A 17836-nucleotide genomic window follows, 5' to 3' on the forward strand; every position below is an offset into this window, starting at 1 on the left:
CTCCCGGTTGACATTCAAGAGACATGGGGACAGGGTCCAGCTCCAGCTGTGACTGGCTGGCAACCTTGAGCACATCCCTGGACTCAGTGTCCCCATCTGTGAAATGGGCGTGACGCCTCCTACCCTGCATCCCTCCCAGTGCCAGTCTGAAGATCAAAAGGGATGATCAGATCCCTTGATCTTTTGATCAAAAGATCAAAACTTGAGAAAGCACCTTAAAATTGTAAGATGCCATGATTTTCACAGGGACATTGCTCCGAATGACCCATAATTTTGCTTAATGGATACGGGATCTATGGTTAAAAGTTTTTCCTTGAGTTTTGGCCTGAGTGTAAGTACTTACTCTGCCAGGAACATTGCTCACCATTGTGTCACCAAAGATCTCATCCCCCGGGATAATCAGATAGAAGCCAACAGGATTGATGAAGCCCCATCAGAAAGGGGATGGTCACGTTACACAGCAAGGCTGTATTCTTCGTCTGTTTGGTGATTGGGGAAGTTTTTTAAATACAGGAGAGGAAATAGGGGAGCATAACAATAATTAACATTTTCTCTACCCGTTATAACTATCTTGGTATAGTTTCTTTTCTCTGGAAGTAAAAAACAACCATGTTGCATTATGAAAGTGACACATGGTTAATATAAAGACTTTTAAGGCAAAGATGAATGTTTTCAAATGACCCCAAAAACCCAACATCCAGAAATTGCCAATATTAAGAGTAGCTGAGCATTATTCTAAAAGCCTTTTTATCCATATGTATGTATGTGGGGGGCTAGGGTGATGAACAGGTGTATTGATAGACAGGTGTGGAATAAACACTTCTGTAAAGATTCTGTCATATCACACATGCTACTTCAAAATGCAAATAGCATTTGTATGGATGTCTTAAATTTAAGAGGTGAACAAGAACCCAATAAAACTGGAGGCATAGCCAATCTTCAAATGAACATTTTCTCGCAGAAAGATATTTTTAGAGGACTTAATCTAAGATTAAAAAGATACACTGCACCATGAAAAACATGAGCTTCATCGGGTTTTTAACCCATTTGCTTCCATTTACGCAGTATCTCCTGACTCACAGCTTTGGGAAATAAAGACACGATTTTACTCCCCAGTGTTCAATTATATTATTTTTACATCGTCCTGCTTCCTAATAGTCACATTCTATTCCCATAATCCTAATTCTCACAGAAGTTTAGCTACTTTTCGTTAACTCTCTCTTTAAATAGATTCAAAGCCCCAACTCAGTCTATTTATTGTGTTAATCACTTGACTGATTGGACTTAACTTTCAAGCAACTTTTTTTTTTTCAAGGAGGTCCTATAGATGCTCCATTTCCACACTTGCCATGTGTTTGAGGATGTCTGCCTGTTGCCTTTCTGTCTTGACCTTGTGTGGTGCCATGATGGCATTGCTTAGTTGAATGCTGCCGTGAAGATGTCTAAGGCCAGTCTGAGATTTATTTCTTAAAGGTGACTTCCATTTTCTTTCTGAACACCTGAAGAGCTCTTTAAGTTAAATAGTCTAAAAGGTAAATAGCCTCACTAGGATGTGTCTTGGTATTTTGCATTCTGAATAAAAACTTTCCTGCCATTTTAATCTGGGGAGTCCCCTGTTTTCTATTTCTGAGAAATAATCTTCCTTGTAGACATCTTTTTTTTTTTTTCCATCTGTTGCGATCTCAGCCAGGGATACCAGTTGTCCTTATGTTGGATAATTTGTTCTCCATATCTGTTAGCATTTCCTTCAGTTTATTTTTTGTCTTTTTTTTCACATTTTTTCACACTTATTATCTTGTGTTTTTCCTCTGTCAGTCATTCCATTTTTAGTAGGTTATGTTCTGTTACTGCTTCTAATCCATGGATTCATTCTGTGATAAATGGACCTCATTTTGTTTCTTGAGATCTGAAACCTTTTTTCACCTCTTTTCTGTTGTTTTAGCATGCTGTCGTTCAGCGCTTTTTTTTATGGAGTCCATCTCACAAAGTAATTTTGACACATTTCCTCTCTTCCTTGAGTTGAGCTTTTTTCCTAGGATGGGCTTATTGGTCTGTTTTACTTCCTTTCCTCCCTTGAGTTGCTAGAAAGTATTTTCATGGTGATCATGACATTTCTTGTCACTTGCTTATTCTCCTTGGGCTGATGGAGCTTGATTGACATTTGGACATTTTTCCCACTGTATGTGAGGCTTTTTTTTTTCCTGTGAGAGCTATCGACTTTTCTAAATCCTGAAAGAATGCCAAGGATAGGGGGAAGGAGGAGTTCAGGTGAGGCAAAGTGCAGTCTTTGTTTAAAGACTTTCTGTGCGCTCTCTCTCTCTCTCTCTCATTCTGAGATTTGGTCAAATGCCCTAAACCAGCTACCACTCACTGTACGTGGCTGGAGCATGATTCCCAGCCCCACAGAAGGACACTAGGGGCTTAGGGCCATTTCCCCTCAGCTACAGCCTAGAAGACCTCACTCCTATCGAGAGAGCCAACCTCACACTCACCTGGTTCTTGCTAGCAGAGGCTTCCACTGCTGTGGGATCAGAAATAGAAGAGGATGTGTATTTGAATGCGCTTCCTACAGAAAAGAGGATATTAGGGAGAACCCTGAGGACTTCGTTGACTCACACTTGAGGTTTTTAGAAGTGAGATCAGCAGCCACCCTTTACTGTATGTCTCACGCCAGAATTTTCTTTCCTTGCTCCTTGATTTTTTTTAAAACTATGTGTTTCATTAGAATGTGGTTTTTTATTTAGCTCATTGCCAAAGTGAACTGCGTGGGTTTTTCTTTTTCTCACTTTGTGGAGTATTAGGGAAGAGAAATTCTGTGGATAGTTTCAATATGCCACAGTAATCTGAAATATATGGGTTTTTTCCTACATCGATTTGTTGTTAAGACCAAGTTTTAAAAACAATGGATTTCAGTGGTTGCCTGGGAAACCAAAGAGCCACAACTTTCGGCAGAAACAGGATGATTAGGCGGGAAAGCACCATTTTTGATGGGGCTGTAAGCACTTCGATATGTATCTGAATTGGCCTGAAAGTCTATGCCCGATCTTGTCCCTACCAGGGTTTGGTAGAGGGACAGATGGGGGCGCATAAGCCAGAATGGATCCATTCTGTTCTAGAATTAGACCAAGAAAATATTTAGCACCTCAACACAAAGACCTCAAAACGTGATTCAACAATGCTATCAAGTTATTTCTTCTAACTTTTAATGGGCATAAACACGACTTCCGTGTTCCCTCCCGCCCACCTTGTGGAGAGATTCCATCCATTCTATTCAGTTTCTGCAGAGGGTGTGACCGGCCACCAGCAAATTTTCTTTCTGTAATCTGAGGATCACATTTCACCACGATCAGGCCACATGTCTCTCCTGACCGCCAGTAGATTAGAATGAATGCAGGCGGGCTGTTTTATGATAAGTCTCTTTTGCAAGCAAGAAATGAGACCCCAAGATACTCTACAGCATGATGGGGGATATCCCTGGACAATCATCCGTGGTCGGAAAATGTTTTTAAGAAAGATTAGTTAAGGTTTTGAACAACTAAGTGGTTTATTGTCCTGTTGCTAAGAATGAGCAGGAGACCTTGATGTCAGGTGTCAGTGTGGGAGGTGTGGGATCCTCCCCCGCCACCGCCCTCACAGGCCATCAGTAGCCATTCCCTGGGCTCTTAAGGGAGTCTCTGAGTTCACTTACCTTTGCCCCTCACAACCTGTACTCCTGCCCATTACTGAGAAGGGCCCTTCCTTCAGACCCTTCAGGGGCTTCTCATTTTCCTCTAGACAAAGCCTCTGCTTGGTAGATACTGCCCCCACCCTGCCCCACACCCAGGCTCTGGCCAGGACCCCTGGCTGCCCCCCGTGTAGGACAAGAGCCCCACTCACCCGGCCAACTCTAGGTCAGAAGCCCTCAGGACCCAAGCCTTCTATTTGCTTCCTAGAACTTCTCTGCCTGGGATACACCATTTTTGCAGCTGTGTTTTAATATCTGTGTCCCCTGTTAGCTGTTGAGGATGGGGACCCTTTTTACTAGCTCCCCTGTCTGCCCCTCCTGTCCAGTCCAGTAGACACTCAATGCTCAGCATAGACGTGTTGGAGGAAGAAAAGAAACAGAATGAGGGGTAAAACGTAAACAACTCAGGCATGCCTCCAGTGCTTTGATTTATCCATAAATCTGCATGCAAACGGAAAGCAAATCAGTAGCCCTGACAGAGTGCAGACAGCGACTTTGCTCATTACGCCACGGTTTCGTACTGAACCTATAACCAGTGCGTCGAGAAGGTGCATCTTCAAGGCAGTTCGTTTTAGTTCTTCATGATAATGTTTGCTCAGAAGCCCGAGCTCATCTCAGGGTTCGCCATCCCCGGGGAGGGAGCTCGCTCTCAGACTGGAAGTTTCTTGAGGGGACGCTCGCACACCCAGAGTCCTTGGCAGTGGTTCCTTGAGCATCGTTCATGCTCGGAAATTTTTGGAAAGAACAGGCGAATGGCACACCCCCTCCCCTTTACTCCCCTGCTGTGTGCCCAGCTTCCCCGCACATACCCATGTGGCACACGGCTCTAGTCCTGCCAGTGACAGACAGGCGAGTGGAACCGGGACCAGGGAGGATGTGGACACCGGACTCTGAGCGTCCATTTCCTCTCCGAGCCAGAAGTCAGCTTTCTATAGATCTTACCAGAAATCTTACCTTTTGATCAAATTTTATTCTGAGTATTGAAGTTATGGATTCAGAACCCCGTCCCATAACACTGTTTTAAGCAAGCATATCGCACACGCTAGTGAATAATGATACACTCGCGTATGGTAATTACATAAATTTATGAGAAATTAACCAGCTATTGCAAATCACTTAGAACACTATATCGAAAATACGTCATTTAAGTTTTCATCTTAAACTGAATATGGTGACATTCATAGTAAAAGACCCAAGTGCTGGTTTAGTATTTAGTTGGACGGTTTCTGCTGTTTCTGTTGACGTGCGCCGACTTGGGTGCATGGGTTCGTGTGGTGGGTCGGGTGCGTTTAAGGGCTGACTCCAAGCAGGGCCCTGAGCTGGGTGACCACAGACAGGCCTCCACCTTGTCCATCTGGGAGGTGTCTGAGTCGCGCGTCCCCCTGAGCGCCAGGACACCCAGATGTGCGGGGGGAGGGGGGGACGCCCCCTTGCTGTAGATCTCAGCCGCCCCCGTGGCGCGCAGAGGTAACGTGGCCTCACTGACTGTCGCCTGCCTCCCACAGGGGACAAGTGTCTGTCGGACATGCCCTACGACGGCAGCGCCAGCTACGAGAAGGAAAACGAGATGATGCAGACCCACGTGATGGACCAAGCCATCAACAACGCCATCAGCTACCTGGGGGCCGAGTCCCTGCGCCCGCTGGTGCAGACGCCCCCGGGCAGCTCGGAGGTCGTCCCGGGCATCAGCCCCATGTACCAGCTCCACAAGCCCCACGCGGAGGGCCCCCCGCGGTCCAACCACGCGGCCCAGGACAGCGCCGTGGAGAACCTGCTGCTGCTCTCCAAGGCCAAGTCCGTGTCCTCCGAGAGGGAGGCGTCCCCGAACAACAGCTGCCAAGACTCGACGGACACCGAGAGCAACGCCGAGGAGCAGCGGGGCGGCCTCATCTACCTGACCAACCACATCACGCCCCACGCGCGCAACGGCCTGTCCATCAAGGAGGAGCACGCGGCCTACGACGTGCTGCGGGCGGCCTCCGACGGCTCCCAGGACGCCTGCCGCGTGATCGGCGCGGGCGGGGAGCCCATGAAGGTGTACAAGTGCGAACACTGCAGGGTGCTCTTCCTGGACCACGTCATGTACACCATCCACATGGGCTGTCACGGCTTCCGTGATCCTTTTGAGTGCAACATGTGCGGCTACCACAGCCAGGACCGCTACGAGTTCTCGTCCCACATCACCCGGGGCGAGCACCGCTTCCACATGAGCTAAACCCCGCGCGCGGCTGCCGGCCCGCAGAGGAAGCACGCGGGGGTGGGGGTGGGCGTGGGGGGAGGGGGGGGGCGGACAGGCCCTCCCGCCAGCAGCACGGACTGGACCAGAACCTTGTGCTTTTGATTTCTCGGTGGTTCTCTTGTTTTGTTTTGTAGTTTTCAGTCGGTTGGGGTTTGATTTGCTTTGGAACACGAGGCGATTTTTTTTTTTTTATGGTTAGATGCAGGGTTACGTTTGGAGCACCCCCCACCCCCACCGCTCTCTTCCTAGATGTTTGCCATAGACTGCGAGCTGAAGTCCCCTCTAGCTGTGGCTTCCTGGAAGCCCCCCGCCCGCCCCCCTCCGCAAGACTCATCACTCTCAGAGAAAGTTTGATACAAACAGGTCAGAGCCCAGGAAGGAATGAGCCGGGGAGCAGACCTCCAGGCGCCCCCCTCGCAACGCAGCAGGGTCTAGAAACCCAAGTCATAGCTTCTGGCCGTGTGCGTCTAGGGCTGGAGGCCTGCAGTTTCTAAGAGATGTTGTAAGTCACAGCCCGCACAAAAGGCAAATTGTTGGAGGAAAGCTGGACTCCTCGGACAAAGGGAGGGGCCAGAGAGCCTGTTGGTCTGGTTCTCAATTTCAAAACCGAGGTAGCCTTCCAAGGCTGGCGGGCGAGCAGAAGAGTCTGAACACTGTATTCCTGGAGGCAGGTGTGGAGACCGCTGCCCTCTGCCTACTCCAGTCCGTGCCTTTCATGGCCCAGAGTCTATCACTATGTTCCTAACATCCATCCCAAAACTTGGACCTTACTTCCTCTGAACCTCTCAAAGGGTCAAATTACCGAGAAACCAAGGCTTGATTCCAAATTCTACACCCGTTGCTTCCCTGGCTGGTTCCCCTGACAGGCAGAAGCCTGCCTTTCCTTCAGAGGCCCAACCTAGACCCCACTTCAACTATGTCGTTGTTTTGTTTGTCGGTAAGTTTCTTTCCCTGCCCTCATTCTGCATCATTCAGGTTTTAAAATCCACGAAAGCAGGGTTCAGGATGGTCATTAATTTTCAGAGCAAGGGAACGTGACAGACAAGGCCCAGGAGACGTTGTTCATACACAGGACCCACGCCTTGGAAACCAAACTTTGAAACAGCCTGAGACTCCCCCGTGAGGACAGAGCAGTCCCTGTGTGCCTGCACATGGACATGATGTGTGGCCCTGCGTCCCTTCTCCCTGGGAATGCGGAACGGTCGGGAGCGATCGCATAACCAGCCAGCGGGATCTGACGGGAAAGAGGCAGGTGGTGGCAGAGGGAGAACCTTCCTCAGGCATGACGGGAGCCCCGCTGAGGTGTTTGGTGATTCGGATGCCAACCCAGAGGGGTCACCCTCAAGGTTCATCCTGTCGTTAAGGATAATGACCCCAGTCACCTAGGCAAATGAGAGCACGCGGTTTCACACCTTTACGTGTCTTCGCCAAAACTGAGCCAAGGTGAACACGGGGAAAAAGAAAACAGAGGAAAAATTGTCCATTGGCCCCTCTGCATTTAGTCTAAATCGAGGTTTCTTAGTCACGGTGCTCTTGACATTTGGAGCTGGGCAGTTCTTTGTGGTGGGGGATTCTCCTGTGGGTTCTTAGCATCCTTCCTGGTCACTACCCAACAGATGCCCATAGCATCCCCGTTCGACACCCCAAAATCTCTCCAGATGTTGCCACATATCCCCTGGGGAGCAAATCCTCCCTAGTCGAGAACCACTGCTCTCGTTCTAAGCCAGTCCAAGGTCTGGGGAAGCCTTCCAAAGAGAAACATGCTGGAAGAATTTTCCCCCTCTGCCGTGTAGCCCCTGACCCGTGTTCCTCTGTGTTCATCGCAAATTCTAGAAATGAATTTATCCCACCTTCCTGTGCACGTTTGGGTTTTGCTGAGAGGATGAAGTCCACACCCATCCTTGAGTCACACATTTCTTGGCTTACAGGACGGGGACGGTGTTTTGAAACTGGAAAGAAACATTGCATTGACGCAGGGGCGTGCAAAGGCCCTGGGTAAAGTGCTGTAGAGACAGGGGGCGCGGGCGGTTCCATACGCAGCCACAAAGAAAGGGAGAGTGACACAAATTTCCTGTTTGCTGGGGCCACTCAGACCTGCCCTGTTCCCTTCCATCATCCCACAGAGCCAGTTGGTTGAAAGGAGTTAACTCCCCCCCCCAAAAAAAACTTCTCACCCTTGCCCCTCGCTGTGGCTTCAAAGAAAGCTTAACCCAGAACTGTAAATAGCGGCTACAAGTGTTCTTTTCTAAAGCGCTTCCCCTCCGCTCACTGCCTTTTCTAGCCAATGTAACCATCTATTTACACACCTTTTCTTGTGGTGTTCTATGCTAACACCGTTTTTCTTTGAGATTATTGTGTTGGAGGTAACGGTCCCATAGAATGTCAACTGGTAACTAAGTTACGTTAGGAAGGTGGTCATATTCTGTACCAAAAGCCGTTCACGTTTTTCTTCTAGCCGAGCAACGTAGGATTGTGCATGACCTCACGCCTTTTCTGTTCTGTGGTCTGTTCTGCTGCTGGATGGTGTGAATGCGTGTCTCGAGAACCGCTGTGTTCTGAAGTGTGCCTAGGCTTCGTGCCCCCGCATTTGAAAATAAACGTCAGAGACAAGAGCGCCGCTCTCGCGGGTGGATGTGTGGGTTATGGTAAGAAATCGCTGCCCCTCTGTCTCTGAGCTTCTGTGGACTGAAAGCCTGGACGCCTGCTCCTTATCCAGGTCCCTTCTGTGCCGTATGCCTTAGAGCACACGCTGCCCTGTCCAAAGAGTCACTAAAAAAGAATTGTGACTTTTCTTCATCCGTCACCAAGGGGCGTATGCCTGTCACTTCAGAGACCAGAGTGTTCCATTTTCAATGTAGAATCCACCACATGAAATCTTAGAGTCTTCATTGAGAAAGAAAGCTACTGTTACGGGCATTCGAGTTTGTTCTTTTTTTGTGGGGGGAGGGGGGGTTCTTTCTGTTTTTGTGGGGATTTTTTTTCTTGTTTGTTCTCATCACTGTGTAACCCTGATGAGCGTCACGCTCTTGCCAAAACAAAAGCAACATCTAATGGACTTACATAGGTTGGGAAGCAAAGTATTACTCTATCCTGCACTTCCTAAGTTTCAGCAATAATGAAGGGTCAGCTCTATCTAAAAATCCCGATAGCTGTCATATTCAGTTCAGTGTGTGTGTGTGTGTGTGTGTGTGTTTTACTTAAAAAATGAACCAAACTCAGATTTATTTAAGATGTTCAGTCTTGGGAAAACAGAAGCACATCCACAGTTGGTGTGGTCTTGGTGTGGTGGCATTCACTGTGAACAGACGTAGCCAGAAATTAATATGCAATATTGTTTTAAATACTTTCTAATACACTTTTCTATGATGTTGTGTGTGTAGCCAGTGCTGCCTGGGGTCTTCGTCCACCATTCTGGAAAATATGTGTACAGGACTGTAAATGAGAAAAAAATGCTGTTGTATTTGCTATCCGCCTCTCTGGTGATGTTAAATTATTTCTGTTTAGCTGTGAACAAGGGGCGTGCCCCTGGAGGGATAGAGGATACTTTTGTACACATTTTGAAATGCTTTTTTCTGTAGTGGTAGAACAATAAATGCAACAAACACTTTGTCTGTCCTAACCCGTGACCTGGGAGTGGCCGGGAACCACACGCTCGGCCCATCAGAGCAGGCAGGTGGCCGCAGCCCCAGTTGGGAACCATGGGATCATGGCCATCTGATGTGTTTGTAGCCCAGATGAGCAGGCTCAGCACAGCGTCTGCCTCCTGTCTGCAGCTGCGCTCTGCCTGGGATGCTGAGTCCCTGTATTTGGCTTCAGAATGTGGATTTGAGGCTGGGTGGAAATAGTGGGCAACAAATATGGCACCACCACCACCACCACCACAACCCCCCCGCTCTTCACAGCCCGCTGCATAATGCCTTTGGGGGTGGGCCCATGGCTACGAAGGCACAAGGGGACAGTGACTGACCATCGGTGGCCACCTGTCACAGTTCTGACCCTTAGGCCAGAGCCAGGCAGTGCCAGAAGGCTCATCTGATCTTTGCAGCAGAACTGAGTTACAGCAGATGCTCTGGGAGGAAATCTGTCCCTTTCAGAGAGAGAGCCCGACATCAGATGGGCTCAGACCTAGCAAACATGATGGGGTAACTAACTAGGCCTACACGGTAGAACGGTAGAACGTGTAATCCACCCAAGGTGAAACTTTAGTGAAATAGATTGTGCTCTTTCCCATCAGGCCCCGGCATCAGTCCCCCAGGGAGACCTTCAGAACTAGCACTTGACAGGGTAGCATCTTGAGGAAGCCTCCTCGGGCGAGGTCGCCCCAAGAGCGTGAACCACTCGGTTCCACTGTTTTACGGCCGTGCCTTGTTGGTGATCACAGATGCAGGGAATCAAGAATGAGGAACAGGTTTGCACACATCTGTGCAGCTCCCGTCCTTAGGAAGCCTAATGAACACAACTTGCGGGAATCCAGAGGAAAGGCGTCCGTGGCACTAATGCGTCCCGGGCCTCCCCGGCCCTCGCTTGCACACCTTGCAGGCTTATCCTGGAGCCCCCGTTATGGCCACAGGGTGAGGGTGAGGTTTCAAATCTCAATTTCAAGAGCTACCAGCAGGGTGATTGATTGCCTCCGTCTCTTGGTTTTCACGACGCTTTATTCCGAGCGTGGTAAGAATGATTACTCTCGGCACATCCTTTTGGCACTGACACTTGAGTGTCCATGTGTCCTCCCCTGGTCCCCACGCACCGCGGGTGGGAGGCATTCACTCAATGGGCCCAAATGACGAGTCCCCCTGACCCCGGAGAGGCTGACCCAGGGCGGGGTGCCCCCTTCATGGGGTCTGCCTGGAGGACACCGGATTCCAGGTGGGGTGCAGCAAGGTGCAAAGAGCTGGCAGCAGGTGCAGAGAATCCAGAAGAAGCTGAGAAGTGATGCTTGGATGTAACACTGATGCCCCTGCCCTTGTTCCCAGCACACCTGGGGCAGCCCTGGAGGCCCCTGCCCTCTCTGTCTTCGTGGGGAGTCCCCGGGGCTGCATTTTATCACTCCCCACTAGAACTTGCTGCTTTTGCGCACTTCACTTCTGTTCCCGGTGAGCGCTGTGAATGTAAAATTTGCATTGCTTTTTTTTTTAATTTTAGAGAGTGCACAGAGAGAGAATCCCAAGCAGGATTCATGTTCCGTGCAGAGCCCAACGTGGGGCTTGATCCCATGACCCTGGGATCATGACCTGAGCCAAAATCAAGAGTTGGACATTTGGGGCACCTGGGAGGCTCGGTCGGTTGAGCATCCAACTTCGGCTCAGGTCATGATCTCCCAGTTCTTGAGTTCAAGCCCCGAGTCAGGCTCACTGCCATCAGCCTGTCAGCCTAGAGCCCTCGTCCAATCCTCTGTCTCCCTCTCTCTGCCCCTCCCCTGCTTGTGCTCTCCCAAAAATAATTTTTTTTTTGCAAAGAGTCATACATTCAACCGACTGAGACCCCCAGGTGCTTCTATGTTTTAAATGTTAGTGTGAAAAGGGGGGAGCTGAAAATCAGGATTGGGTGGCACTCCCTGATCCCATTGCTAGTCATATTTTCTGTCAAAATCAAATGTCTTGGACGTTTCGTGACTCCTTGGTGGCAGCGTGCGTCCTCATCAAAAAGCACGTGGATTCTCAAGGAACAGAATCCCTTCGGTTTTTCCATAAGTCGTGGGTTTTGTGCGCACCCCCCCCCAACTCCAAAGGCAGAGCAAGGAAACTCAAGGAACCTAGCGATCGGCACAAGACGCGCAGGACGGGGTTCTGGGGCCACCAGCGAGGGAACCCGTGTTCCTCCACAGGCCAGGGCACCGCTCTGATGCCTTTGGGCTTTCTCGGCCCCAGAACCAGGAGCAGCAGGGCTGGAGCCAAAGTAATGTCACCTGCTTGATGGCATTCTTACCTGCCTTTCCCCAAACAGCCTGCCCCTCCAGCCCTCTAACAGGAGGCAAGGGAGACCCTTGGCTCCGAGAATAACAGTTCCGCCCCACACCCAAGCTCCTGTCCCCTTGTTGCACTCTCCTGTGCTTAACCCAAATTCCCGATCCCCAGCTGCCTCAAGTCTTCCTTGCCCACCTGCACCTTCCCCCTGCGCCAATGCTTCCAAGGATTCCCCCCTGACCTTGATTCCCAAATGTAACTTGGAGTCACCTGGGTCTTGTTAAAAACGCAGTTTCCGCAGACCCGCTCGTGATCATTCTGGAGCCGGAGGTCTGCGTGGAGTCTATCCCCCAGGTGTGGAACCAGCACCCCCAAACCGGACTAAGCTGGTTCCCCATCCTGTTTCTCCCTAAGGTAGTTACAGCTTAACCCTCTCCTTCAGCCCAAACCTATGTTTTGGGTTTGTTTTGTTTTGTTAGGAAGAAAGAACAATGAATGTCTGTCTCTTCCCCTCTTGAGTTTGAAACAACTCAGAGATAAGAATCAGAGAGTGGAAAACCAAAATACATTGCTGTGTTTCCCATAAAAGCTAGATTAGAGGACACAGCTTCAGTGCCTGACCATGGCTGTCTTGCCACTGCACCCCCCTTGCCCTGAATTAGACCAACTGGTCCCCTGGATGCAGGCAGCAGTTGAATTCCTGCACCCCCGGAAGGACAGAGCCCCCGCCCTGTGGGACGGGGCACAGGGGACCCCAGCAGAGCAAAAGGAGGTGTGCTCACTTCCTGCCTCCGGACGAGTGCGTACAGGCGACCAAGCAGCCGATAGGGAGCCACTGGAGGCACGGAAGGGAGATGCTGTAGGAACCAGGGATGGGAGGACCTACGTGGTCACCTGGCAGGGGTCAAGGTGCTGACACTGGACAGAGTCCAGAGAAGAGGAAAGCAAAGAAGGGAGGGCTTGGATTCTTGCCACTAGAATGTGATTTCCATGAACTAGGTGGTTTGGGATTTTTTTTTTTTAATTTTTTAAGTTTATTTATTTTGGAGAGAGAGAGAGAGAGAGACAGCCACAGCGCAAGTGGGGAAGGGGCAGAAAAAGAGGGAGAGAGAGAATCCCAATGTGGGGCTCGAACTCACGAAACCACGAGATCATGACCTGAGCTGAAGACACTTAACCAACCGAGGACACCCAGGAGCACCTGGGATTTTTTTTTTCTTTTTTTTTTTTTAACTAACTGCTACATCCTCAGCATCAACAGGATTACCTGGAATATCAATGTTCCGGACTCCATGCTGCTGCGGACTCAATGTTGGCGTCCCCTCAAGTCCATGGCCTGAAACTCCAGCCTCCAAGATGGCGGCATGAGGAGGCGGGGCCTTTGGGAGGTGCTGGAATAATAACCTTCAGGAATGGGATTCACACCCCAGAGAGATTCCTGTCCCCAGGTGAGGACACAACGTGACGTCGTGACCCAAAAGAGGGCCCTCAGTCCGACCCTGATTTCGGACCCGCAGCTTCCAGAACGGTGGGGAGTAGTTGCTGTTGTTTCTAAATCCTCCTAGCCTGTGACATCTGGTTATGGCAGCCCCATGGATGGAGACGGTGCTCAATGAACACAGGTTATTTGGGATGATTTAATCCATCGCTCACGGAAGGAATAATGAGGCATCCACTCCAAGTCTCAGCTCCTACAGGAGCCGTTAGGAGGAAAGAGGAGAGGGCAGAGGGCTTGAAGGGGCAGCGTGGTTTCTTCTTATCTAAGCGGCTGAATGAGGAGAGCGGGTCAGCTGTAAGGACAGGTCCGAGACCTGAGAGTCACCAGCACATGGGTGACTGTCAGGAAAGGGACAGATGGGCCACGTGCCTGAGGAGGGAGCCGGGAGGCTGGGCAGGGGCTTTGACGAGCTGAGAAAAGGAAAGCCAGCTGCATACAGCATCCCAGATTTTCTCTGGGCAGGAGAGTCCCCAACCAGTCCGATGAAGGCAGAGGAAATGAGGAGGGTCCAGGACCCTCGCAGGGACGTTCAGGGAGCACCTCACGGAGGGGAAGTGAGGATCCACTGCTCCTTGGGCCTCAGCTTGGACCAATGCTTAAAAAATGCCAAATTCTGGGCAGTATTGTCCTAGGGAGAAAGGAACAGACCGCACGGTGAGGTCCCCTGCTTTTTCCACTTTTTGGGAAGGCCAAGGACAGGAACAGGCTGACCACCCTAAGCCCTGCAGCCTGGCCACCCTCGTCTCCAATGTCCCCTCCCTGTGCCAGGAACCTTCCGGAGGGTCCCTCCTCCCCGGCAGCTGGGTGCTGGCCGCCCAGCAGATGAGCTGTGGTTGCCCGGTGAATCGGCACGGCGGGAAGCGGGTGCAGCCACCGAGGTCCCCCTGCACGACCGGGAACCAGCCGGTTGGGGAGGAAATTTGCATAGCAAGGATAATTTGGTACCAAAACTGTCCCCTGAAGTGAACTGCATGGATCCGGGTACAGCTAACAAATCTCACTTCTTCTTTCCCATGTTTTGTCAAACCAACTAGATGTGACATTGAGTGTGTGAATTGTCCCGAGATGTTCTGTGTGTCCCTTCGTGGGTGCGCCCCGGGCCCCCTCCCGTCCACACCGCACTTCCCCAGGCCTCACGCGCCGGGGTCCCCTCCCTGGGTGTTCCCAGGCACATGCACTCACGCCCACGCCCAGCAGGGCGGGCCCGGGCTCCTTGGAGGGCCCCCCCCCCAGCCCTGCCCTGGGGCGGCATCACCTCCGGGCCATCGCGGCCCTCCCGGCACCTGCCGTAGCTTCCTCAACACATTTCCCTCCCGCTTCCTGTGGGCAAGGGCGGGCCGGGCCCCACAGCAAGGAGGGTCTGTGGTTTTGGGGCCTTCATCTGATTCCCCTTTCAGGGCCTCCTCCTCTCTGGGCTCTGCCCCCTCAAGAGGGCCATGGCGGCACCCCTACCCACACCCCGGTCCTATCCCTGGACGCATCGGGATGCCTTTACAAACTGCTGGGCGCCACCCAGAGGGAAACTGACTGCATGTTTACATCCAGCGTGAGTTCAGGCATCCAGAGTGCTGCCAGCGTGTGGGAGCGGGGAGGCTGGGCTAGGCATCAAGTGCACACTCTCTGGACCGGCATCCAGCCTGACCAGCACCCGACTCCACGTGGCCGCCGCCAAACCAGACGTGTGACAAGACCGAGCCTGTTGTCCTGAGCTGATCTTTGGAGCTGCCTCAAGTCCAGGCCTCTGTGTTCCTGGAATCCTTGTTGGGGTGGTGCTGGGGGCTCTCCTGGTGCTGGGTGTTAAGTGCCCGCCTCCTCCATCGGACTGTGAGCTTCTGGAGGGTGCATCCCCCAAACCCCAACTGCAAGCAGAGTCAGGCCCTCGCAGCTCCGGGAGTGGCACATGGTGCATGGTGTGTGGTGTGGACCTTCAGACCTTGCCCTCAGTGATGATCTGGGACCCCCAGCCCATGACTCCTCCTCCCGAAGCCCCCTCTCGTCTTTCCACCTGCTTCAGGGCCAGTGTCACTCTCCCTGGAGAAAAGCAGGAGGCAGTGGGACCCGGGTTCCAGGCTTCCCGGCTCCCTGAGGCTCTCCAGGAGGGTCCTGTCTGCATTGGGGGCCTCACAGGGGTGTCTCATCCAGGGGACAGGCTGAGCATTCCTGAGGGGATGCCACTGATGTGGAGTGAGAGGGGCTGAGGGCAGGGAAGGCAGGCCTACCAGGGTCCCCTGGGCCAAGTGCATCTCAGTCAAGTCTTGAGAGACCAGGGTAAAGAGAAGAAGCAGAATCATTCAAAACATCCAGTTAAAACCAGAGGAGGCAGAAAGAGTGGAAGACAAGAAAAAGAGAGACAGAGAAAAAAGAAAGAAAGAAAGAAAGCCAATACATAACAAACAGTAAGAATGTGGTAGACAATAATCCAACTGTACCAATACTTTAAGTGCCACTGATAAATGCGGCGATTAAAGTACAGAGATTATCAGAGGGGATCCACAAGCAAGCCCCCAGCTGCATGTTGTCTACCAAAAAGCCCTTTTTAACATAAGGACATGTGGGGCGCCTGGGTGGCTCGGTCAGTTGAGCATCCAACTCTTGATTTCTGCTCAGGTCATGATCTCAGGGTCATGGGATGGAGCCCTGCATTGGGCTCTGTGCTGAACATGGAACCTGCTGAAGATTCTCTCTCTCTCTCTCTCTCTCTCTCTCTCTCTCTCCCTCTGCTCCTCTCCCCCAGTTGCAGTCTCTCCCTCTTTCTCTCTAAAATAAACAGATGATTGTGATATAGATAATAGATATAGGCACAGACTTAGACCTAGATATAGATGATATAGATGTAGGCAATAAGCTACAAAGGAAGATATGGTGAAAAAGACACCACAGTAACACTAATCCAAAGAAAGCAGGAGTCACTGTATTAAAATTTCAGACAGAATGGACTTCGGAGCAAGGGCAGTTATCAGAGACAAAGGCGGGGTGAGGGGGGCTTACATAATGATAAATGGGCCAGTTCTCCAAGCAGACATAACCGTTAATGTGTATGCATGCGCCAAACAACAAGGCGTCAAAATACGTGAGGCCAAGTGTATAGAAATGCAAGGGGAAAGAGGTGAGTCCCCCCATGCAGTTGTGGGCTCTCAGAACCGGGCAGATCCAGCCTGCAGAATATCAGCGTGGACCCAGGGACACTGAAAGATTGGAAGGGTTATTTGGGTGAAGAGAGAAGGCAAGAAAGCCCAAGGCAAAGGAGAGCATGAGTCCAGGTGCAGAGGCCAGAGTGTGGAACACAGTGCCGCTGAGTTGTCCCGGGACGGCATTCTGGGCCTGCGACCCCTGGCCAGCCCCGTGCGGGTTGGGGGATAAGCAGGAGCAGGAAGACCAAGTTGAACCGGAGGAGGGTTCCCTCATTGTCAAAGCTAAGCAGGGGCCAGGAGAGGGGTGCAAAGTGAGCCCCATGCTGGTCCCAGAGCTGCCGGACCTTTAACATTAAGTGACAGCTGGGGAGGAAGGGGCAGAGATGGGTGTGAGCACGGGTTTCAGGTAGTGAAACCAAGGCCAGGGAAGCCCAGGGCCTTTTTCAAGGTCACAGAGAGTCACCCTTGAGCCATATTTCCTAAAGCCCATTATGCACAGTATAAAAAGGAGAATGGGACAGAGGGGTTCCGGAAGAGTCCCACACTCCTGGAGCTTTTCAGAGAGTCACGCTGTAGGGTAGCATCAGAAAGGCTCCAAGAAGAATGCAACGTAGTGTATTTAATCCGGATTCCTGAAAATGAATTTAACTCCCCTAAATCCCCACCGCCCCCTTTTTATTGCTGCTATGCACGTCACTCTAGGAGGGCCTGGCGAACCACACCCAGCCGTCCCTGCCCCAAGGACCTGCCCCTCTGGTCATGCCCCAGTGCTGAGGTCAAAACGCTGCCCAGCAAGGCTATTCCCTCAGTGCCAGGCCCTGTGCCAGGGATGGAGATGCAGGTGTGGCTCTGTGACTTGGTGGATGTCCCCATCCCGGGGATGTCCCCAGGCCTGGTAGAGAATACAGGCCCCCGGTCCCAATGTTCCTCCAGCCCCCCGTGGAACCAGTGGGCGCCTTTGCCACACAAGGATGCTCTTATGGGCTGTCTCCTGCCTTCTGGAAGCTGGTCTTTCCATGAGAGCAGAATTGGTTCAGGGACTTGTCTTCCACAGCCAGCAAGCAGGGGCATTTCAGAGTTGACACGGGGGACATAAGTCTCATTCTCTTTCTGGCAGGAAAAAGAGGCAAGACACTTCCTTATGCTTCGACCCGACTCCGCAATGTAGGACCTGGGTCGCCCGGGTGGCCCAGTTGGTTAAGCCTCTGATCTCCACTCAGATCATGATCTCATGGTTCATGAGTTCAAGCCTCGCATCAGCTCCCTGCTTGAAGAAGGAGCCGCAGGCAGGCTGAGAGCTAGCACAAGCTAGCACCCCCGTCCCCCTGCCCTCTCAACAGG

At 51.4% G+C, this 17836-nt stretch overlaps 1 protein-coding gene across 13 annotated transcripts in view; it reads left to right on the forward strand.

The window, feature by feature from the left end:
• Positions 1-9570, forward strand: part of IKZF1 (IKAROS family zinc finger 1) — a 100234-nt gene extending 90664 nt beyond the window's left edge. For all 13 annotated transcript variants that reach the window (XM_043588448.1, XM_043588449.1, XM_043588454.1 and 10 more), the window contains one exon: positions 5230-9570. In XM_043588448.1, coding sequence (XP_043444383.1) covers positions 5230-5939 — 710 coding nt within the window. In that variant the 3' untranslated portion in view covers positions 5940-9570. The remainder of the gene's footprint in view (positions 1-5229) is intronic.
• Positions 9571-17836: the final 8266 nt, after the last annotated feature.

This window comes from Prionailurus bengalensis, chromosome A2 (assembly GCF_016509475.1).
Source record: "Prionailurus bengalensis isolate Pbe53 chromosome A2, Fcat_Pben_1.1_paternal_pri, whole genome shotgun sequence".
In the NCBI taxonomy this organism is placed as follows: Eukaryota; Metazoa; Chordata; class Mammalia; order Carnivora; family Felidae; genus Prionailurus; species Prionailurus bengalensis.